The sequence below is a fragment of the Temnothorax americanus genome, unplaced genomic scaffold (assembly GCF_048541705.1).
Source record: "Temnothorax americanus isolate GAGA-0224 unplaced genomic scaffold, ASM4854170v1 Scaffold17, whole genome shotgun sequence".
Taxonomy (NCBI): Eukaryota; Metazoa; Arthropoda; class Insecta; order Hymenoptera; family Formicidae; genus Temnothorax; species Temnothorax americanus.
In genome coordinates this window covers 3,233,038-3,252,765 of record NW_027509307.1, presented here as the reverse complement: position 1 = coordinate 3,252,765, position 19,728 = coordinate 3,233,038, and the positions used below count along the sequence as shown (strand labels likewise).

The 19,728-nt window shown below is 40.4% G+C and overlaps 2 protein-coding genes across 9 annotated transcripts in view; one reads left to right on the top strand and one right to left on the bottom strand.

Moving 5' to 3' along the window:
• The window catches only part of Prom (prominin), a 102,825-nt gene that overhangs the window by 18,490 nt on the left and 64,607 nt on the right, over window positions 1–19,728 (bottom strand). For 4 of the 5 annotated variants that reach the window (XM_077403372.1, XM_077403371.1, XM_077403370.1 and 1 more), the window contains exon 3: window positions 209–388. The exons of the other annotated variant lie outside the window; for it this stretch is intronic. In XM_077403372.1, the coding sequence (XP_077259498.1) occupies window positions 209–245 (37 nt within the window). In that variant the 5' untranslated portion in view covers window positions 246–388. The remainder of the gene's footprint in view (window positions 1–208; window positions 389–19,728) is intronic. 5 annotated transcript variants of the gene reach the window in all.
• The window catches only part of LOC143895915 (trace amine-associated receptor 9), a 67,443-nt gene continuing 63,319 nt past the window's right edge, over window positions 15,605–19,728 (top strand). For 2 of the 4 annotated variants that reach the window (XM_077403403.1, XM_077403406.1), the window contains exons 1-2: window positions 15,607–15,832; window positions 16,309–16,569. The gene's annotated coding sequence lies outside the window, so the exon portion shown is untranslated. Of the gene's footprint in view, window positions 15,833–16,200; window positions 16,570–19,728 lie in introns of all 4 variants that reach the window. The other 2 variants (XR_013256494.1, XM_077403405.1) reach the window with 2 other exon arrangements.

Genomic DNA, 19,728 nt, shown 5'->3' with positions numbered 1-19,728 from the left:
GAGAGAGCTTTAAATCCTTATGAAACACTACAATCTCTGTCGACACAAGGCTCAAAATAGAATGTCGCTTCTTCTATTTACACTTTTTCACGTCAAACCTCTCTGAGAATGATAATTTCGAAGCGTTCCAACAAGAAGCGTCGAAAATTAGACCCGTATTTTGCACGACGGATGGAGAGACGGAAGCAAGTTGTAAAAATGTTCATGCCTTGGATTACAGTCATTTTCCGCTGAGGCATCGCCATTTTCCGACGTTTTCCTCCATGCGATAATCGGGACTGACAACAGTCACGTCTTTATCGAATCGCAGTTGCAGGTAGACTGTCATTTCCAGTATTTGTAGAGGCTTCCGCGAAGCCTCGCAAGTGTATTGTGATGTTGTCGAACCCTACGGAGACAATAAGTTGGGGATTGACCGAGCAAGAAAAACGGTGTCACACAATGCAGTATAAGATTAAGAAATTGTACAGAAACGCAACGATATATTTAATTTGGATTATGCCAAATTAAAAGAATAAAAACATGTTATAAAAGCTTTACGATAACGCACTGTGTTTAACGTATTTGAAATAATATAAATTTTACAATATTCTTGGGAATAATTGCAAAATAAATAAATTAGTAAAGCAGAGTTGTTAAGTTGGCGGTAGTTTATAATATATCGTGCAAATTGCAGGAGCATTTATTCATCGAAAAATGTTTTGCAACATTTGAGTTTCTACTAAATTAGATGTGTAATCGCTGACTCAGGCATCAACGTGGTCGCTTTCACATGCAATAAATAAACTCTAGGTAGTACTTTGCAAATAAAAATTATTTTTTGCTCAGTTTTCGATATATAACATTGACTAATATGACCTTAATTTTTTCACTTAATGCAAACCTGCGTTATTTTATTTTGTGTGGTATAAAGTTTATTGAGATGTTAATGTTCTGTTGGCCGTAGATTTATTTTTATGCGGTATAATTTTGGGGATATTAATGCACTACTGTCGGTCACAAATTTACTTCATACTACATTCCTGGTCAAAAACAGGTCCGGCTCGAAAACAGCCTGGGAAAATTGCAGTTCTGTCGAACGAAAAGTCAGTGAAATATATCGACAAAGTTTTTACTCCCGCAATTTGTTACAAAAGTTAGCTAATGAGAAAAATTAATGAGGTCACTATTTCTACTGAGAAATGTAGAATAATAAGGTGTCACAATATATTTTATATATGTACTAGCATGCCCCGCCGGGCTTCGCCCCGGTATTAAGGCACGGCCCCGTATGAATCTTTCCGATATTTTAATAGTTATTCTGTTATTCGGAGCGGAGACGAATCCAACAAATCAGAGATCATTAAAATCTGTCTAGCCGTTTTTGAGTTAAATGGTGTAACTAACCCGACTTTGTTTTGTATATATAGATATTTATCAAAAAGTTTTTAATTGTTTTTATTTTTATATACATTTATAATTATGTTTATTAATTAAAAAGATGTAAGTTAAAAAATAAAAAATAAATAAATTCTCTGCGCAAGCTTTGCCGCAATTCATGATCTCGACGTCCTTACTCGCTACACACTTGTGAAAAGGTGAAGAGACAAATACTGGCTTCCAGTTTAAACCTGACCATGTCGTCGATAATCCTTTGAAGAACGAGGATCAAGAGAATAATGTGTTTTATTGTCCGTTTTTTGTTACAAAATCGTCAAGCGAAAATGAAATTCTGAATTAAATGGAGGTAATAAACTTGAATTGAAATTTCTTATCAAGTACCAACTTATCGCAATTCATCGAATCTGTCTACCTAACTACTGACGGATATTATATCCGTGGAATATTTTCGCGGAATAACTTAGAAAGTATTCCGAGGGTATGTCGAAGAATGTACTAACGGTTGGAATTTTAACCGACGTCTGTCCACTTCGTACCTTATTGAATAGCGTCGTGAAATTCATATAGGAAACTTTATTGTATATATACGTACATATATATGTATGGCGAAAGACGTTGCGAGAATTACTTAAAAATGAGTTTAAAAAATAAAAAAATAACTTTATTAGTCTTTCTATATTAAACGTACTTTCCTGAATCTCCCCTCTAAAAACTTTAAACATACCTATTCTGACTACAATTTACCCACTTATTATAAAAGTTTATCAAACTTTGAACGCATACTTGCATACAGAACGGGTATGTATAAGACAAAGTAAGAAATGTTAATTCGACAGACAGTATTCTGATATTATAACGCGTGTAAAGTTTTATATACTCGCAAAATTCTCAGCTTCACAAACTTCGGGGCATTTACAATTTTCCCCTCTCAACACAGCGTTGTGCGCAACCTAATTGCAAACTATATAATATATCGTAGGAATAAGATATCACAGTAACACGTTCTAGACACAATACATTTGTTAAATATTTTACGATTGAAATTAACGTGTTTAACGCGATGTTAATGCGCTTTAAAATATCACGCTATATGCATTGCGTACTTCTATTTAAAACTATTTTCTTTCGCTACATCTAAATCACCGTGCAATTTGATACCTTTTCTTCGCCCGATAACTCCCGTTTCTACGGGTTAGTCTTGTATGTGCGAACGGTGAACCAAAGATTCGAACTACCTACTTACAGTTACTTCTAGTATATGTGGTACTAGAATTGGGTTAGCTTTTTGGTAGCAGCGGTGCCCAACTGCGGCTAAATCTTCGCGCTGACAAAGTGCGAGATTACTTTCGCCGATGGTGAATGACTGGGCACTTGGTGCTAAACCTTTTCCATCAATAAATGGGTTCTTTCACTCTTACGAGAAGGTGTATACCTTTGGCCCCTTAATTGGCTGTACCGCGTAATTCCCATCCCACTTCTCGATGCAATTCTCCCCCAAAACACTAATTGCATGATACGGCTGTGAGTAAATACTTACACTGTGATGTACTATATCGTGACTGAATTCAATATAACCGGAGGAGATTTTGTGAACCTACTAAGTTAATAAAGATAACAAGATCTCTCTTGCACATAGCTTTTATCTCTGAATATCTCAATGGAATGATTTTCAATTCTATATATAATTAACTGCACGCGCTCTCTGTAAATTTTTATTAATTATAACATTATACATATTAACGTAATATTGTGAAATATATTAATGTAATAAATATTTTAATATTTATATATATTTATATAAAATATAATAATAAAATATTACATATAATATTTTAAATACTTGCCTAAGCACGTTCTCGTTTTATGTTTGTATACAAATCGCACTTTGTAAACGTTGCTTTATTGTGGCAACGGTTAATTTTCATCTTTTTTTATGATATATAGCAACTTTCACGTGAAACACAGTAAAGCGCGATATATTAAGAGAAATTTAAAACGGCGCGCTATTGCATGCAAAGTGGTCAGAAATATATCATAGCGTCTACTAAAAGAAGTAGTAGATAACCGGAGCGATTATTAATGAGTACTGCTGTATGTTATTGCGGTACGTAAATAATCTGCAACTTTTCGTAGAATTGGTATCAAGTATCAGCTGTTACATGATTAATGACACTTTCACCAGTCGTTGTCTATAATCACATAATCTTTAACGAAAGTACGATGAGAAATGCTGGCAACTTTCCGAGATACTCGAGGAAATGCGAAATGCGGATGTCAAAAGAAAATAGCGATATATAGCACGAGTTAATTAATTGATCGCGCTGCAGCTCCGATAGGGGCTGGGCGGTCTAAAGATCTAAACTAAGCTCTCCTACCTAAATTATTATTGCAATTAAGAGTATAATTGCAATTTCAAACTTACGTCTGAGTAATGTCGAGTACACACAAATTAAAGCTTGCACCTCATTATTTTTCACGAAAGATGGATGAACACGTATGTGTGACGCGTAATTTACCTTTAGCATTCTGTGTGTTTAAATAAATATACGAACTTTTGCGCAACTATATTCGAAACAATAATGAGCAATTCGTTGTCCGTGCGAAACGTAGCGAAAGAGATTTGACCGCTCGCGAAAACAGACTACTCGCTCTTATTTAAAAATTCTTGTGTATGCACCCTATTATTTTACATTACCTGATTAAATATTCAAGTTTCATTTGTGCTAGCGTTAAATCACTCGACGTAAAATTTTGTAACCGTATGAAACGCGCACTAAAATATGCACTGAAATTTGAAAAAAAATGTCACTTTTAAATACGCGTTCGCTGGTAAAAAGATGTCGCTGAAGCTAGCAGCGGGAGCTAGCAGCGGAACGTCCCGCGGACAGGGCCGAATATCATATGGGTTTCTCAGGGGGTCCGAACGTATCGTAGGTTAAATATTATTAGCCGCTGGGCTTTTCTTAAATATTATTAATTATTGAAAATTAAATTTATTTATATATAAATGTTTTTTACAATATTCAAACTGTTTTTTCATCGGTTTGATATAAAAACATGCTTTAATTATTATAGATTATTCGATAAATAATTGTAGAACATAGCAAAGAACGATTTTCTCCAAATTTTTAGGGAATAACGTTCTTGTAACAACAAAACGATTCAGCAAGTATTTGGAACAATCCGCGGTTTTATATTAATTGTTATTAATTTTTTATTCATAATTTATTCAGCGGCGACCGATCGCAAAGAACAATTCCCTCCAAATTCTTATGGGATCACATACTTGTGATAACAAAACGATTCAGCAAGTATTTGGGACAATCCGCGGTTTCCCTTAATTGTTATTAATTTTTTATTGATAATTTATTCAACGGCGACCGATCGCAAAGAACGATTCCCTCCAAATTTTTAGGGGATCACGTATTTGTGACAACAAAACGATTTAGAAGGTATTTGCAACAATCCGCGGTTCTCCTTAATTGTTATTAATTTTTTATTGATAAATTATTCAACGGCGACCGATCGCAAAGAACGATTCTCTCCAAATTTTTAGGGGATCACGTCCTTGTGACAACAAAACGATTCAGCAAGTATTTGGGACAAACCGCGGTTTCCCTTAATTGTTATTAATTTTTTATGCGTATGTATAATTTTACGGTCTCTTGTAGGTTTATCGCCGTGCACGCTGTGAAATTAGCGCGAGAACAATAAAATTCATAATTCTCATATATATATATATATATAATAGTGTTCGTATTTAATAAATAAGAGAATGCAAAAGATTACTTTGACAAATCATTATATGGTTTCCGGAATAATTATTACCGAAAATATAATATGTATAATAAATTAATAAAACGAAGTGCTTCTAAAGAAATTTTAAAAGCTAATCTTGCAATATATGTCGCTACATTTTGTATTTCGCGAGGTAGAGAAGCGCCTCGCGAGGTTAGAGGAGCACATCGCGAGGTTAGAGGAGCACATCGCGAGGTTAGAGGAGCACCTCGCGAGGTACAGAAGCACCCTCGCCTTTGTCGGGACATCGGCGATTTCGTTGAAGGTTTATCGCCGTGCACGCTGTGAAATTAGCGCGAGAACAATAAAATTCATAATTCTCATATAATAGTGTTCGTATTTAATGAAATAAGAGAATGCAAAAGATTACTTTGACAAATCATTATATGGTTTCCGGAATAGTTATTACCCCGAAAATATAATATGTTTAATAAATTAATAAAACGAAGTGCTTCTAAAGAAATTTTAAGAGCTAATCTTGCAATATATGTCGCTACATTTTGTGTTTCGCGAGGTAGAAGAGCGCCTTGCGAGATTAGAGGAGCGCCTCGCGAGGTTAGAGGAGCGCCTCACGAGGCTAGAGGAGCACCTTGCGAGGTTAGAGGAGCACCTCGCGAGGTACAGAAGCACCCTCGCCTTTGTCGGGACATCGGCGATTTCGTTGAAGGTTTATCGCCGTGCACGCTGTGAAATTAGCGCGAGAACAATAAAATTCATAATTCTCATATAATAGTGTTCGTATTTAATGAAATAAGAGAATGCAAAAGATTACTTTGACAAATCATTATGGTTACCGGAATAGTTATTTCCCCGAAAATATAATATGTTTAATAAATTAATAAAACGAAGTGCTTCTAAAGAAATTTTAAGAGCTAATCTTGCAATATATGTCGCTACATTTTGTGTTTCGCGAGGTAGAGGAGCGCCTCGCGAGGTACAGAAGCACCTTCGCGAGGTTAGAGAAGCACCACGCGAGGTACAGAAGCACCCTCGCGAGGATAGAGGAGCACCACGCGAGGTACAGAAGCACCCTCGCGAGGTTAGAGGAGCACCTCGCGAGTTACAGAAGCACCCTCGCCTTTGTCGGGACATCGGCGATTTCGTTGAAGGTTTATCGCCGTGCACGCTGTGAAATTAGCGCGAGAACAATAAAATTCATAATTCTCCTATAATAGTGTTCGTATTTAATAAAATAAGAGAATGCAAAAGATTACTTTGACAAATCATTATGGTTACCGGAATAGTGTTATTTCCGAAAATATAATATGTTTAATAAATTAATAAAACGAAGTGCTTCTAAAGAAATTTTAAGAGCTAATCTTGCAATATATGTCGCTACATTTTGTGTTTCGCGAGGTAGAAGAGCGCCTCGCGAGGTACAGAAGCACCTTTGCGAGGTTAGAGGAGCACCACGCGAGGTACAGAAGCACCCTGGCGAGGTTAGAGGAGCACCACGCGAGGTTAGAGGAGCGCCTCGCGAGGTTAGAGGAGCACATCGCGAGGTTAGAGGAGCACCTCGCGAGGTACAGAAGCACCCTCGCCTTTGTCGGGACATCGGCGATTTCGTTGTAGGTTTATCGCCGTGCACGCTGTGAAATTAGCGCGAGAACAATAAAATTCATAATTCTCATATAATAGTGTTCGTATTTAATGAAATAAGAGAATGCAAAAGATTACTTTGACAAATCATTATATGCGGTTTCCGGAATAGTTATTACCCCGAAAATATAATATGTTTAATAAATTAATAAAACAAAGTGCTTCTAAAGAAATTTTAAGAGCTAATCTTGCAATATATGTCGCTACATTTTGTGTTTCGCGAGGTAGAAGAGCGCCTCGCGAGGTTAGAGGAGCGCCACGCGAAGTTAGAGGAGCACATCGCGAGGTTAGAGGAGCACATCGCGAGGTTAGAGGAGCACCTCGCGAGGTACAGAAGCACCCTCGCCTTTGTCGGGACATCGGCGATTTCGTTGTAGGTTTATCGCCGTGCACGCTGTGAAATTAGCGCGAGAACAATAAAATTCATAATTCTCATATAATAGTGTTCGTATTTAATGAAATAAGAGAATGCAAAAGATTACTTTGACAAATCATTATATGGTTTCCAGAATAATTATTACCCCAAAAATATAATATGTTTAATAAATTAATAAAACGAAGTGCTTCTAAAGAAATTTTAAGAGCTAATCTTGCAATATATGTCGCTACATTTTGTGTTTCGCGAGGTAGAGGAGCGCCACGCGAGGTTAGAGGAGCGCCTCGCGAGGTTAGAGGAGCACATCGCGAGGTTAGAGGAGCACATCGCGAGGTTAGAGGAGCACCTCGCGAGGTACAGAAGCACCCTCGCCTTTGTCGGGACATCGGCGATTTCGTTGTAGGTTTATCGCCGTGCACGCTGTGAAATTAGCGCGAGAACAATAAAATTCATAATTCTCATATAATAGTGTTCGTATTTAATGAAATAAGAGAATGCAAAAGATTACTTTGACAAATCATTATGGTTACCGGAAAAAGCACTAGGAGAAATTATATTATTTCAATCATGAAGATGCGTATGCATATTTTTATAAGTCACATAGTTCATCAAGGTATATAAAGCGCGCCATAAAGTGCTACTTCATTAGGTGGGCTCATTAACGGGCTCTGTATACACAGGTCGTCATAAGACGCACACCGAGAACGTGTTACATATTTTCTCTCTGTATACGACTGTCGTTTGTAACGACTTTCGTCCTTAGGCAAGGAAATTTTCAACGAGACCGTTTTCCGGCAGGAACATTCACAATTTCAAGCTGATCGAGCTTTGCTACTCTCGCGTCATCACTGTCGCGACGCGTTGCCGAAAGTGTGTCGCGATCTTCGACGTGTACGATTCTCGATCAACCGAGAACGGGCGATATGTCGGGGGTGTTCGCGAGCGCGTGGGTGGATAGATTTTGGCACGGCGAGAGGGTGTCAGTGCAGTTAGGAGATCAGGAGACCAGGGTTGCATCCACATTCACTCTCCCTCCCTCCCTCCCTTCCTCCCTCCCTCTCTCTCTCTTTCTTTTTCTCTCTCTCTCTCTTCTCTCTCTCTCTCTCTTTCCGTCTCTATCTCTCTCTCGTTCTCTCTCCCTTCTCTACCCACCTTTTCCTGTCTCGTACTCTCTTTCTCTCTCACCCAGCGCGACTACTGTCGGCAGCACCCAGGCGGGCAGTCAGTGCGTCGTCAGCCTCCGCGTCGTCGCGACGCTCCTTTCTCTCTCTCTCGTTTCCCTCGGCTCTTTCGGTGGCGTCCGCAGCATCGCAACGCTACGACGCGCTCCGCCGACTACCCCATTCCAGGAGAGACGCCGCCGTTAATTTTTTTACAATATACACCAGCGACAAAGACCTGACCATCGATAACAATAACATAGACAACATAATATGTATGTATGTATGTATGCTGTTTATTGCCTTTCCCCGTAGGGTTTACAAGGCGTTTTTATGAGGAACGTACCCAAACCTCGTACATTCTCTTTCCCATGTGCCTGGCCATATGCGACCTTACAAAAAATAATTACCCCCCCCCTCCCCTCCCCTCTTCATCCCTCTTCTTCGTCCTCCGCTTCTGCCGTCAAATCTTCCTTCCTTCCTTCTAACCTCCATCCTTCCTGTCTACTCCTCCCTATTTGGCCTGCTTCCTCTCTCGTCCCTCCTCCTTCCTCCTCCTCTGGGCTCAAGAGAAGCTTCTCCTCCATCCTCTCTCGCGATTTCTTCCTCCGCCGATCTCCCTGTGCACTTGTGCACCTCCCTTCTCCCTTCTTCTCTCTCCCTAACCCTCCTTTCCACCGACTTATCCTCGTGTATCTTGACTCCTATGGAGTTCCCTGCCCTTCTCCTCGCCTCCAAAACCCGCCTCTTCTCCTCCTCGTCTCCTAACTTTACCAAAATTGTTAGCCAAATCCCTCTCTGCCCCACCACTATCACCTCTCTTACCTTCACCTTCACCTTCAGCCCTTCTGCGAAAAGCTCCTTCACTTTCTCCCAGTTGGTCTCCTTACCTTCCCATTTCTCTTTCTCCACTCTTATAATTATATTCCTCTTTCTGAAATCGTCCTCGTTCCTTTTACCCTCACCTGCCCACCATTTCTTTTTTCCCGCCATACTCTCCTCGCTATCCTCCCTCTTCCTTTTGCCTCCCCTTTGCTCCAGCCTTTCTATCTTTCTCTCCAACCTCCTTACCTTCTCCTCCAGCTCCTCCATCCTCTCGTCCTTTTTTCTGTCTTCCTCCTTCTTTTCCCTCAGCATCTTCCTTAGCTTCTCCTCTACAATCCCTTCCACTGCCTCCACTATCATTCTCCCTTCACGCTCCATCCTGCCAGCTCTAAAACAGACCAATTAACTCACTTCTCCTTTTCTCTACATTCCTCTTCTTCCCCTCCCACTTATCCTTCTCCCCCATCTCCCCTTCCATCTTCCCCACTACCCTCCTTTAGCTCCTCCAAATCCCCCTTTCCACCCATTCTCTCCCCTTCTAATTCCAGCATCCATTCCTCTCCTCCTCCTTCCTCGTCCAAAACACCCATCCTACCGCTTCCTGCCAGCTTCCCTTTCCTGAATTCCATCTTCTACATTCTTCCCATACATGCTCCCACGTTTTCCTCCTTATTCCCACACAACCTACACTTCTTTTTCTCCTCCGCTTCCCAATATCTGCTCTCTCCTACCTCGTTCCCTAATCTGAATCTAGCCACCCTTCCCCATCTACTTTCTCCCCATCCCTTCTTCAAATATCCCGGGATAACCCTCTCCCTTTATCCACTTATACCACTTATTGTATTCTGCTTTCTCGATCTTCTCCCATCTCTCTTTTCTCTGCGTCTCCCTATTTCCCTCAAACAATTTAAGAAACCATTCGTCTCCATTTCCACTTTGCTTTATACCCTCTTTTAACCCCACGCCTCTGTCTTCGAAGAACTTTCCTCTCTCTCTTTCCCAATCTGAACCTGCTTTCCCTTCCATCTCTCTTTCCTTCAACTCTTCCCAGGCAGACCTCGCCAGTTCACTTCCTCCACCTTCCTCTAACTTTTTCTCAAATCTCCATGCCCTCATTCCTGCTCTCCCTCTTAATTTCTCCCTTTGCAACTCCTCCCTCACTAGATACCACGGTGTTCTCCCGTCCGCTCCCAATACCCATCTAATGTATCTTTCTTCCATTCTTTCTATTCCTTCCCTTTCTCTCCATCCCCATATTTCCGCTCCATAACTCAACACCGTCCACACCAGTCTAATCGAACAGCCACAGTCTTTTTCCCCAGTCTTTCCCGAATCTCCTCTTCCCTATCCCCCAGACTTTTCCCATCACTGCGGCCCGCCTTTTTTATCCTTTCCCTTATTTGTGCTTCCTGCCCTCCATTTCTTTGAAACACGTATCCCAAATACCGAAATTCCCTCACCTCTTCCAACTCTTTTCCTTCCCATCTCCATTTTCTCTTACTGTCCCTCCCTCCTCCTTTCCTAAACCTCATTATTTTTGTTTTCCCCACGTTCAATTCCAATCTCTTCCTGCCCAGGTAACCCTCTAGTCTTTCTATCAGACTCCTCATTTGGTCCTCATCCTCTGCAATTAGCACGATATCATCCGCGTAGGCCAGAGTATACACCCTCTTGCCTCCTAGCATTATCCCTCCCCATTTAACTCTATCCATTTCCTCCTCCAGGTCTGCTAGCAACACATTGAACAGAATCGGGCTCAAAGGGCATCCCTGCCTTACTCCCCTCCCCGTCCAGAATACTTCTCCCAATTCGTTTCCTCCTCTTACCCTACTCTTCGTCTCTCTTAGCATCTCCTCCGTCCTTCTCACCAGTCCTTCCCTTATTCCCCTTTCTCTCATAGCTTTTATTAGTATTCCTCTATCCACCGAATCGAACGCCGCCTTCAGGTCCACAAAACATGCTATCAGTTTTCCCCCTTTCTTCTCTAACCTTCTGTTCACCATGTAGTTCAACACGTAAATGTTGTCTATCGTTCCCATTCCCCTTCTAAAACCTGTCTGGTTGTGTGGTACCATTCTCTTTCCCTCTATCTCCTCCCTTATCCTCTCCGCCAGAATAGCCGTGTACACCTTATACAAAGAGGGCATTATTGTCACCCCTCTATATTCCTCTGCCTTCTTTCCTTCCCCTTTCTTTATGATTGGCGCAATTATACCTTCCTTCCAAATTTCCGGCCATCCTCCCCCCCTTCCATATCTTATTGATAAATTTCCATGTCCAAACCTCCAACCCCTTCCCTCCTCGCTTCCATGCCTCTCCTGGAATCTCATCCTTTCCCATTGCCTTTCCGTCCTTTAGCTTCTTTATAACTCTCCTCATTTCCTCTAGACTTATCTCCTCTTCCTCCTCTCCTTCCTTTTCTTCCCTCTCTCCTTCCTTCCCCATCCTCACCCTCCCCTCTACTCCTCCTAATAACTTCATAAAGTGCTCTTTCCATTCTTCCTCCTCTATCCCTTCCTCTATTCCCCTCCTTTTCCTTCTCTCCCTATTCACTATCTCCCATACCTACCTCCGCTTCCCTCCTTGCTCCCTCCACTTTTTCTCTCCCATCTCTGGTTCTCCTCTTCCTTCTTTCTCTTACATATCTCCTTAAATTCTTTCCTCCTTTCCTTATACGCACTGGCCTCTCCTCTTTTCTTCCTCCAGTCCCTTAATTTTCTCCTTGCCTCTTTCTTCGCTTCTCGACATTCCTCATCCCACCATCCCACCTTCCCTTTCTTATTTCCGAGCTCCTCCTCTACCCCTTTTATTGCCTCTGTTATTCTTATTTCCATTTCTTCCCATTCCTTATTCAACTCTACTTCTTTTACTTCCACCTCTCCTATTTTTTCTATAAACCTCTTGTTCCTTCCTCGTTCCACACCCCCCTGCCTTCTTTTCTTCCACCCTCCTCTCCTGCCTTCCTCCTCTTCCCCCCTTCTTACTACTACTTCCAATGGGTGATGGTCCGAGTCTACTCTCTCTCTCCCCCACTACCATGCTCACTATCTTCTCTCTTACTTCTCCTTCCCCTATTATGTAATCAATCACCGTACTACCTCTTCCCCCCGTGAACGTAAACTCCCCCTCCTCGTCTCCTCTTACATTTCCATTGAATATCTCCCATCCTCTCTCCTCTAAGCTATTTACCAACAGCCTCCCCTCTCTGTCCACTTTCTTGTCCTTCGACCTTCTTCCTTCTCCCAATCCTCCTCCCTCCTCTTCCTCTATCCTCCCACCTTCTTGCCCAGTCCTCGCATTAAAATCTCCCCCAATTATCGTATACCTTCCTTCTTCTTTCTTTTCCATTCTATCTCCTAACTCTTGTACGTTTTCCTCCATCCCCTCTTTCTTTGCATACACCCCTATAATACTCCAGTTCTCACCACCTGTTCTGACCTTTCCCGCAATCCAACCCTCTCTATCTACTTCTATTGTCGTTCCCTTTTCTTTTAATCCTTTTCTTATTCCCATTATCATCCCTCCTATTGCTCTTCCTTTTTTATTCTTTTTCTTCGCCATTTGCACCCCCCATTCGTACCCTTTTGGAAATCTCCCCCTTATTCTTTCCCAGCCCTTTTCTCCTATCCAGGTCTCTGACATGACTAACACATCTTCTTTCTTCAGCCCTTCCCAAAAATCCTTATCTTTATTTTCCAACCCCGCTACGTTCCAGAATACTATCCTCCAAACTAACTTACTTTCCCCCTCTTCTTCTCTTCTGACTTTCGTGTTGTCCTTCTCTAACTCACCCCCTCTATCCTCTTCTCCTCTTATTCCCCCGTCTCCGTTCCTACCTCTCCCTCTCCTCCTTTACCTTCTTTCCCTTCCTTCCCTCCTCTGCTCTCCTTTCTTCTCCTTCCCCTTTCGTCCTTTAACACCTCCTCTTCCATATCCCATCTCCACCAAGTATTTTCCAGCCTTATTCTGCCTGCCTTAATCCATGCCCTCCTACCTTCTCTTTCCTCCCCTTTCGCTATCTCTCTCAACCTCCAATTCATTCTTCTTTCCTCCCACGATAGGTCCTCCGTAATTCTTTCCTTTCTCCCCACTAGTCTCCTCTTTTTTTCCATAACCTCCCATTTCTGTTCTTCGTTCTCCAATTTCAACAGCACCATTTCCCTTCCTTTTTCTGCATCACCTCCTATTCTCTTCACCTCTATTGCCTTTACTTTCGCTCCTATTCCTTCTAGTAACTTTTCTGCATTTTCTCTCCTCCCTCCTTCTTTTACTTCCAGCCCTCTTATTACAATGTTTCTTCTTCTCTCCTCCTTTTCTTTCCTTTCCAGCCTTCTCTCCAGTTCTCTTATTTTCTCCCCCGCCTCCCCTCTAACCGTTTACTTCCTCCTCCCTCTTCCCCTCCTTTCTCTCTTCCATTTTTTCCTCCAATTTTCTTATTCTTTCTTCCATTTTCTCCTTCTGCTTATTTGTCTCTTCCCTCTCCTCTTTCCATCTCTTCTCTCGCTCCCTAAACTCCCTTCTCAGGTCCTCTATCTCTTTTCTCATCTCCCTACCCTGCTCCCTGAAACCCTCCCTTAGCTCTTCTCTTACTGCCCTAAATTCCTCCATCATTTCTCCCATTCTTTCTCCCAACTCCTTCACACCTAACTCCGAGTCTTTTTTAGGAGATCTTGCCGTCATATTACTTCTCTTAAAAATCTCCTCCTTTCCTCACCCCCGCTCCTGTCCATTTCCTCCCTCTTCCTTTTCCATAACTCTTCTAAATTTCCCGTGCTCCCCCTCCTAACTTTCTCCTTTTCCTTAACCTTACCTATCGCACTCTTTCCCTCCCTCCCGTTTCTCTCCCTTCACTCATCTCCTCCTAACTCGGCTCACTTCCCCCTCTAGCTCCACCACCTACTCTATGCCCTGCCTCGCGCTGCTGTCCGCGTCCCGGATCCTGTGTTGAGTCGCCCCCTCTCTCTTCGCTATTGTTCACGCTCTGCCTCGTGCTGCCGCTCTCGGCTCGGCTCACCTGCCGTGCGCCCCTCTAGCTCAGCTAACGTTCGTGCTTACACCTTCTCAGTGCCTAGCCGCTTTAACCTCCCTTTATCTCCTCTTACCTGCCCCTCCTCTGTTTCCCTTCTTACCTCCTCACTCTCTCACCTCCACACCCTCCTCGCGGGGCACATCGCGAAGTTAGAAGAGCACATCGCGAGGTTAGAAGAGCACCTCGCGAGGTACAGAAGCACCCTCGCCTTTGTCGGGACATCGGCGATTTCGTTGTAGGTTTATCGCCGTGCACGCTGTGAAATTAGCGCGAGAACAATAAAATTCATAATTCTCATATAATAGTGTTCGTATTTAATGAAATAAGAGAATGCAAAAGATTACTTTGACAAATCATTATATGGTTTCCAGAATAGTTTTATTACCCCAAAAATATAATATGTTTAATAAATTAATAAAACAAAGTGCTTCTAAAAAAATTTTAAGAGCTAATCTTGCAATATATGTCGCTACATTTTGTGTTTCGCGAGGTAGAGGAGCGCCACGCGAGGTTAGAGGAGCGCCTCGCGAGGTTAGAGGAGCACATCGCGAGGTTAGAGGAGCACATCGCGAGGTTAGAGGAGCACCTCGCGAGGTACAGAAGCACCCTCGCCTTTGTCGGGACATCGGCGATTTCGTTGTAGGTTTATCGCCGTGCACGCTGTGAAATTAGCGCGAGAACAATAAAATTCATAATTCTCATATAATAGTGTTCGTATATAATGAAATAAGCGAATGCAAAAGATTACTTTGACAAATCATTATGGTTACCGGAAAAAGCACTAGGAGAAATTATATTATTTCAATCATGAAGATGCGTATGCATATTTTTATAAGTCACATAGTTCATCAAGGTATATAAAGCGCGCCATAAAGTGCTACTTCATTAGGTGGGCTCATTAACGGGCTCTGTATACACAGGTCGTCATAAGACGCACACCGAGAACGTGTTACATATTTTCTCTCTGTATACGACTGTCGTTTGTAACGACTTTCGTCCTTAGGCAAGGAAATTTTCAACGAGACCGTTTTCCGGCAGGAACATTCACAATTTCAAGCTGATCGAGCTTTGCTACTCTCGCGTCATCACTGTCGCGACGCGTTGCCGAAAGTGTGTCGCGATCTTCGACGTGTACGATTCTCGATCAACCGAGAACGGGCGATATGTCGGGGGTGTTCGCGAGCGCGTGGGTGGATAGATTTTGGCACGGCGAGAGGGTGTCAGTGCAGTTAGGAGATCAGGAGACCAGGGTTGCATCCACATTCACTCTCCCTCCCTCCCTCCCTTCCTCCCTCCCTCTCTCTCTCTTTCTTTTTCTCTCTCTCTCTCTCTTTCCGTCTCTATCTCTCTCTCGTTCTCTCTCCCTTCTCTACCCACCTTTTCCTGTCTCGTACTCTCTTTCTCTCTCACCCAGCGCGACTACTGTCGGCAGCACCCAGGCGGGCAGTCAGTGCGTCGTCAGCCTCCGCGTCGTCGCGACGCTCCTTTCTCTCTCTCTCGTTTCCCTCGGCTCTTTCGGTGGCGTCCGCAGCATCGCAACGCTACGACGCGCTCCGCCGACTACCCCATTCCAGGAGAGACGCCGCCGTTAATTTTTTTACAATATACACCAGCGACAAAGACCTGACCATCGATAACAATAACATAGACAACATAATAAAACAAGTATTTTTTTTCACACATTACCACTTCGAAAGTGTTTTCGTTCGATCTGCATAAAAGAAAAAAAGATGCTGAGTTACATTAATTGTAAAAGACAGAAAAGTCTAAACATCTTGACTAATTTCTTTCTTCTGGAGATTTTTTAAATGTAGATTATTATGTTTTATGTATATATTTGTAATTAAAATATATTATATAGAAATTCATTAATATTTTGCGCGTAAAACAGATATATAAATTTCAAGAAAAAATTTACATCTTTTTTTAAGAAAACTATCTTAGGATGTAATATTCACGGAAGATTGAAGAAACTGTGCATCTTTTGCAAGTTCGCTTCTTCATTATTTTTCATTGCATATTTTATATCGAAGGGAGCACAGTTCGCAATTTATTACTTCCGCATGAAAAACTCTCTGTCGCGAATAAAAAGAAAAAAAAAGAGTAAAATTGAGTGACGATAGTACATGCATTTCCTACAGCGAAGTTATTAAAAAGGAACGGCAAAGGCGTCTTCTTGTGTCAACGGGTGAAAAGAGAAGCCAAATCGTGAAGTTTTTGCCAAGACGTGATCCATCTTGGTGTTTCGATCAAGTGATCTATCAGGTATCACCGCGGAGCATACCAGCCACTCAAGATTTCTCGCCTTCGAAAGTCACGCACGCGAGCGTTTTTCCTCTGCTTTCCGAAGCGTCGCGTACTTACTCAAGCCTTATCGACACTCGTGGATTTACTACTGCCGAGTACGTATCTAATTACAACAATTGAAGCTAAATCCTCTTATTTCGCATGCCATTTGGAATAGGGTGTAGTGCGGAGCAAAGTAAAACAGGCAATACGTTTGCGTTAGCTTCAGAAAAACGTTTTTATTCTATAATCAAGTTTTCTACTATATGGCACGATATATCTTAAAAAGAAGTAAAGTTGTATTGTTAATTGTCTTTGTAATATAGTTTTATAAAACGCATAATTTACAATATACGATTGTTATTACACGTAAATATAAGTATTTAATGTGTAGTTAATTCATTTATTACACTATTAACAAATTTAATATTATATAAAATATATAACATTAAATTAATGTTATGATATCAAGTTTCGATAAAATATGCATGTATTTAGCCTATTAGATCAAAGATTCTTAGACATATTTTATAAAAATTCGATTTCTACAATTTATGTCATACATACCTGGTTACTATTGCCCAAAGTAATCATCATATGTTTTCTTATTTCATTATAACTGCTATTAAAGTCTGCAGCTGCACTTAAGATATTAAATTACAAACATTACATTCGTGTTAAGTCGTAAAGAACTGTATGGAAGCCAGAAGTTTCTGTCTATATCCTTAAGAATTAACGGAATATAGAACTGTGGATACGATATTAATATTATAATTAATATTGTTTAGACGCTCTCTGGATACGATTAATATTATATAAAATATAATATTAATATCATATTATATAACATTAATATTATGTTATATATAATTGTCTGATAATTCTCCTCTCATAGTATCTACATAAATAATACTTATAATATGTTATTTTATCAATGCTTAAAACAACAATAAGTGGCATAAGACAAACATTGATCTTACGTTACGCGGAAGTTCTACGTCTACGCTATTATATAATTCCATCCAAAGGATATGTAGTTTAGAGAACTGAGACAAACTATACAAAGCAAGATACCATAGCTCGGCTGATACTAAGCGATATGCTTGCGGCAGATCCGTGGTACAGAGTAGTTTGATCGTGTTGTTACTTACAGTTTTCTGACCAAGTTTTCAAAACTTTCTCGGCAAGCATTTTTAATATTAAACGATTTCTTAGATGTGGGATACGTAAACGGAAGATCAAATCGCAAAAGCTTCTGACCTGTTATCTTTAGTGATCTTTCTTTAGCGATTATAATTTTTATTTGATAATCGTTTACTTTTTTTACTTTCAACAATAAAACAATAATTTGATAAATCGACATGAATAAGCTTTATTTAAAGCTATTGTATAACAATTTTTATTTTAGCCTGTTTTATATATGTATAACTAACAATAAATTTATCATATGTTAAACGCAGATTGTGTATAAAATTCTACTGAAATTGCTTCTGCCTTCTGATTGCAACTCTTAATTTAATTTTTTGATTCCGCGAATCTTTTTAAGTGATCTCGACTAAAACAAGTCTCCGTTTTAATACAAAGTTATTGCGTTGGTAGATTATTTATCCGGTCTTAAAAAGAATTTTATATTTATCTCGTTGTAAATTGAAAAAGCACGGTATAAATCTATAAATGACGTAAATATAATTTCTCAATAATCTTCATCCATGAAATAAGGAAGATTTTAATCTCAAAATGATTGATCATTCATGGCACGAATTATTAATGTAAATCAGAAGTGATTTGTATTTCTAAAAAATCGACAAACGTACTCGATGACTTTGCCAATTACAATGGGGAAGAATTCAATTTTTGCTTCGTGACAAATTCAATACATGCAAATAACTGCATTCGTCGGAAAGCTGCGCTTCAATTTGTACTTGTAAACGCTTCACCTTAATAGTTTTCCAGCGGCGTCGCCGCTGATAGAGCCGGTCGTTTTAAATTGATCGCAAGCCCCGCGCGTGATATCCATTTCAGCAAGGCGCGACAGAATTTATTACACTTTTCCACTATTATCGACGGAAGTGGCTTGTCGACAGTATTAAGTATATAATTTGAGCGCGATATAAAGAATGGTGTAAAAATATCATCGCCTTTATTATTCTTCTTCAAACACACACATCATATATTATCAGCTATTTTACTCTTACCTTCTCTCTCTCTCTCTCTCTCTCTCTCTCTCTCTCTCTCTCTGTCTCTTTTATAAAAATGTTATCGTCTGTGCGTATACGACGGCCATTCGCAGATCTCAATTACTGCATCGCAGAAGGTACATCACGCCTCACGGCATTAGTCCCTTATACGATACGTACACTCATTCGAGCTCCCTTTCAAGCGTTTTAATTAATGATTTTAACGAAAAACGCTCGTGTCGTTTCACCTCGTTTCTCGGCGAAATCTGGAACGAGCCCCATTTTATGAGGCGCGAAACGTGTTTGAGTGAAACGCTTCTACTTCGTATATCTACTATCTAGGAAGCAGACTGCCAAGAATATGTCTTATCGGGATTCGATAGATGAGCTGCTTTTACGACATATATCTGATAAAATTAAAAAGATTGTATGAAGAGATACAAATCTGTAAGATGTGAAAAATCGATCAGTTTACTTCGTTTAGAAATTATGTAATTTTTATGCTTTGGATGTTAATCCATTTAATACAAATAATAAAATAATTTGCAATTGTATAGAGGATCTAATCGATAGTTTTAGGAAACGGCAAATACAAAATTATTTCGCACGTAAAATAATTGAACAGATAAAGGAAAAAAACTTTTACAATTTTTGACATTTTTAGCTTAATTCAAATATCGGAAAATCTTTGTGGAATTTATATAATGAGACGATAAAAGAATACGTAATATAAATGGTGATATTATATATAAGCGGCACAATTACAGATAGGAGAAATATAATTGCTTGCTGGTGACGCGTGTGACGGAGAATTCCGAACTGGTATTTCACTGATAATTTTTACGGCTGGAACCGGCGAGCTGCGCTTAAATGGATTATCGCGAGTTTTTACGGATTTGTTGTGTGTGCCCAGCGATAGGTAGATAATATTAATTGGCTATGGTTATTAATCGCGACACGTAGTAGTGAGCACTCGGTTTAAACATTTAAGCTAACGATATTATTATGCAAAATTATATTAATGCTATTGTGTGTTACAATTGAACGTTTGTTTCTGAATCTCTTGTCTCCCTTCTATACCTTAATAATAATTAAATA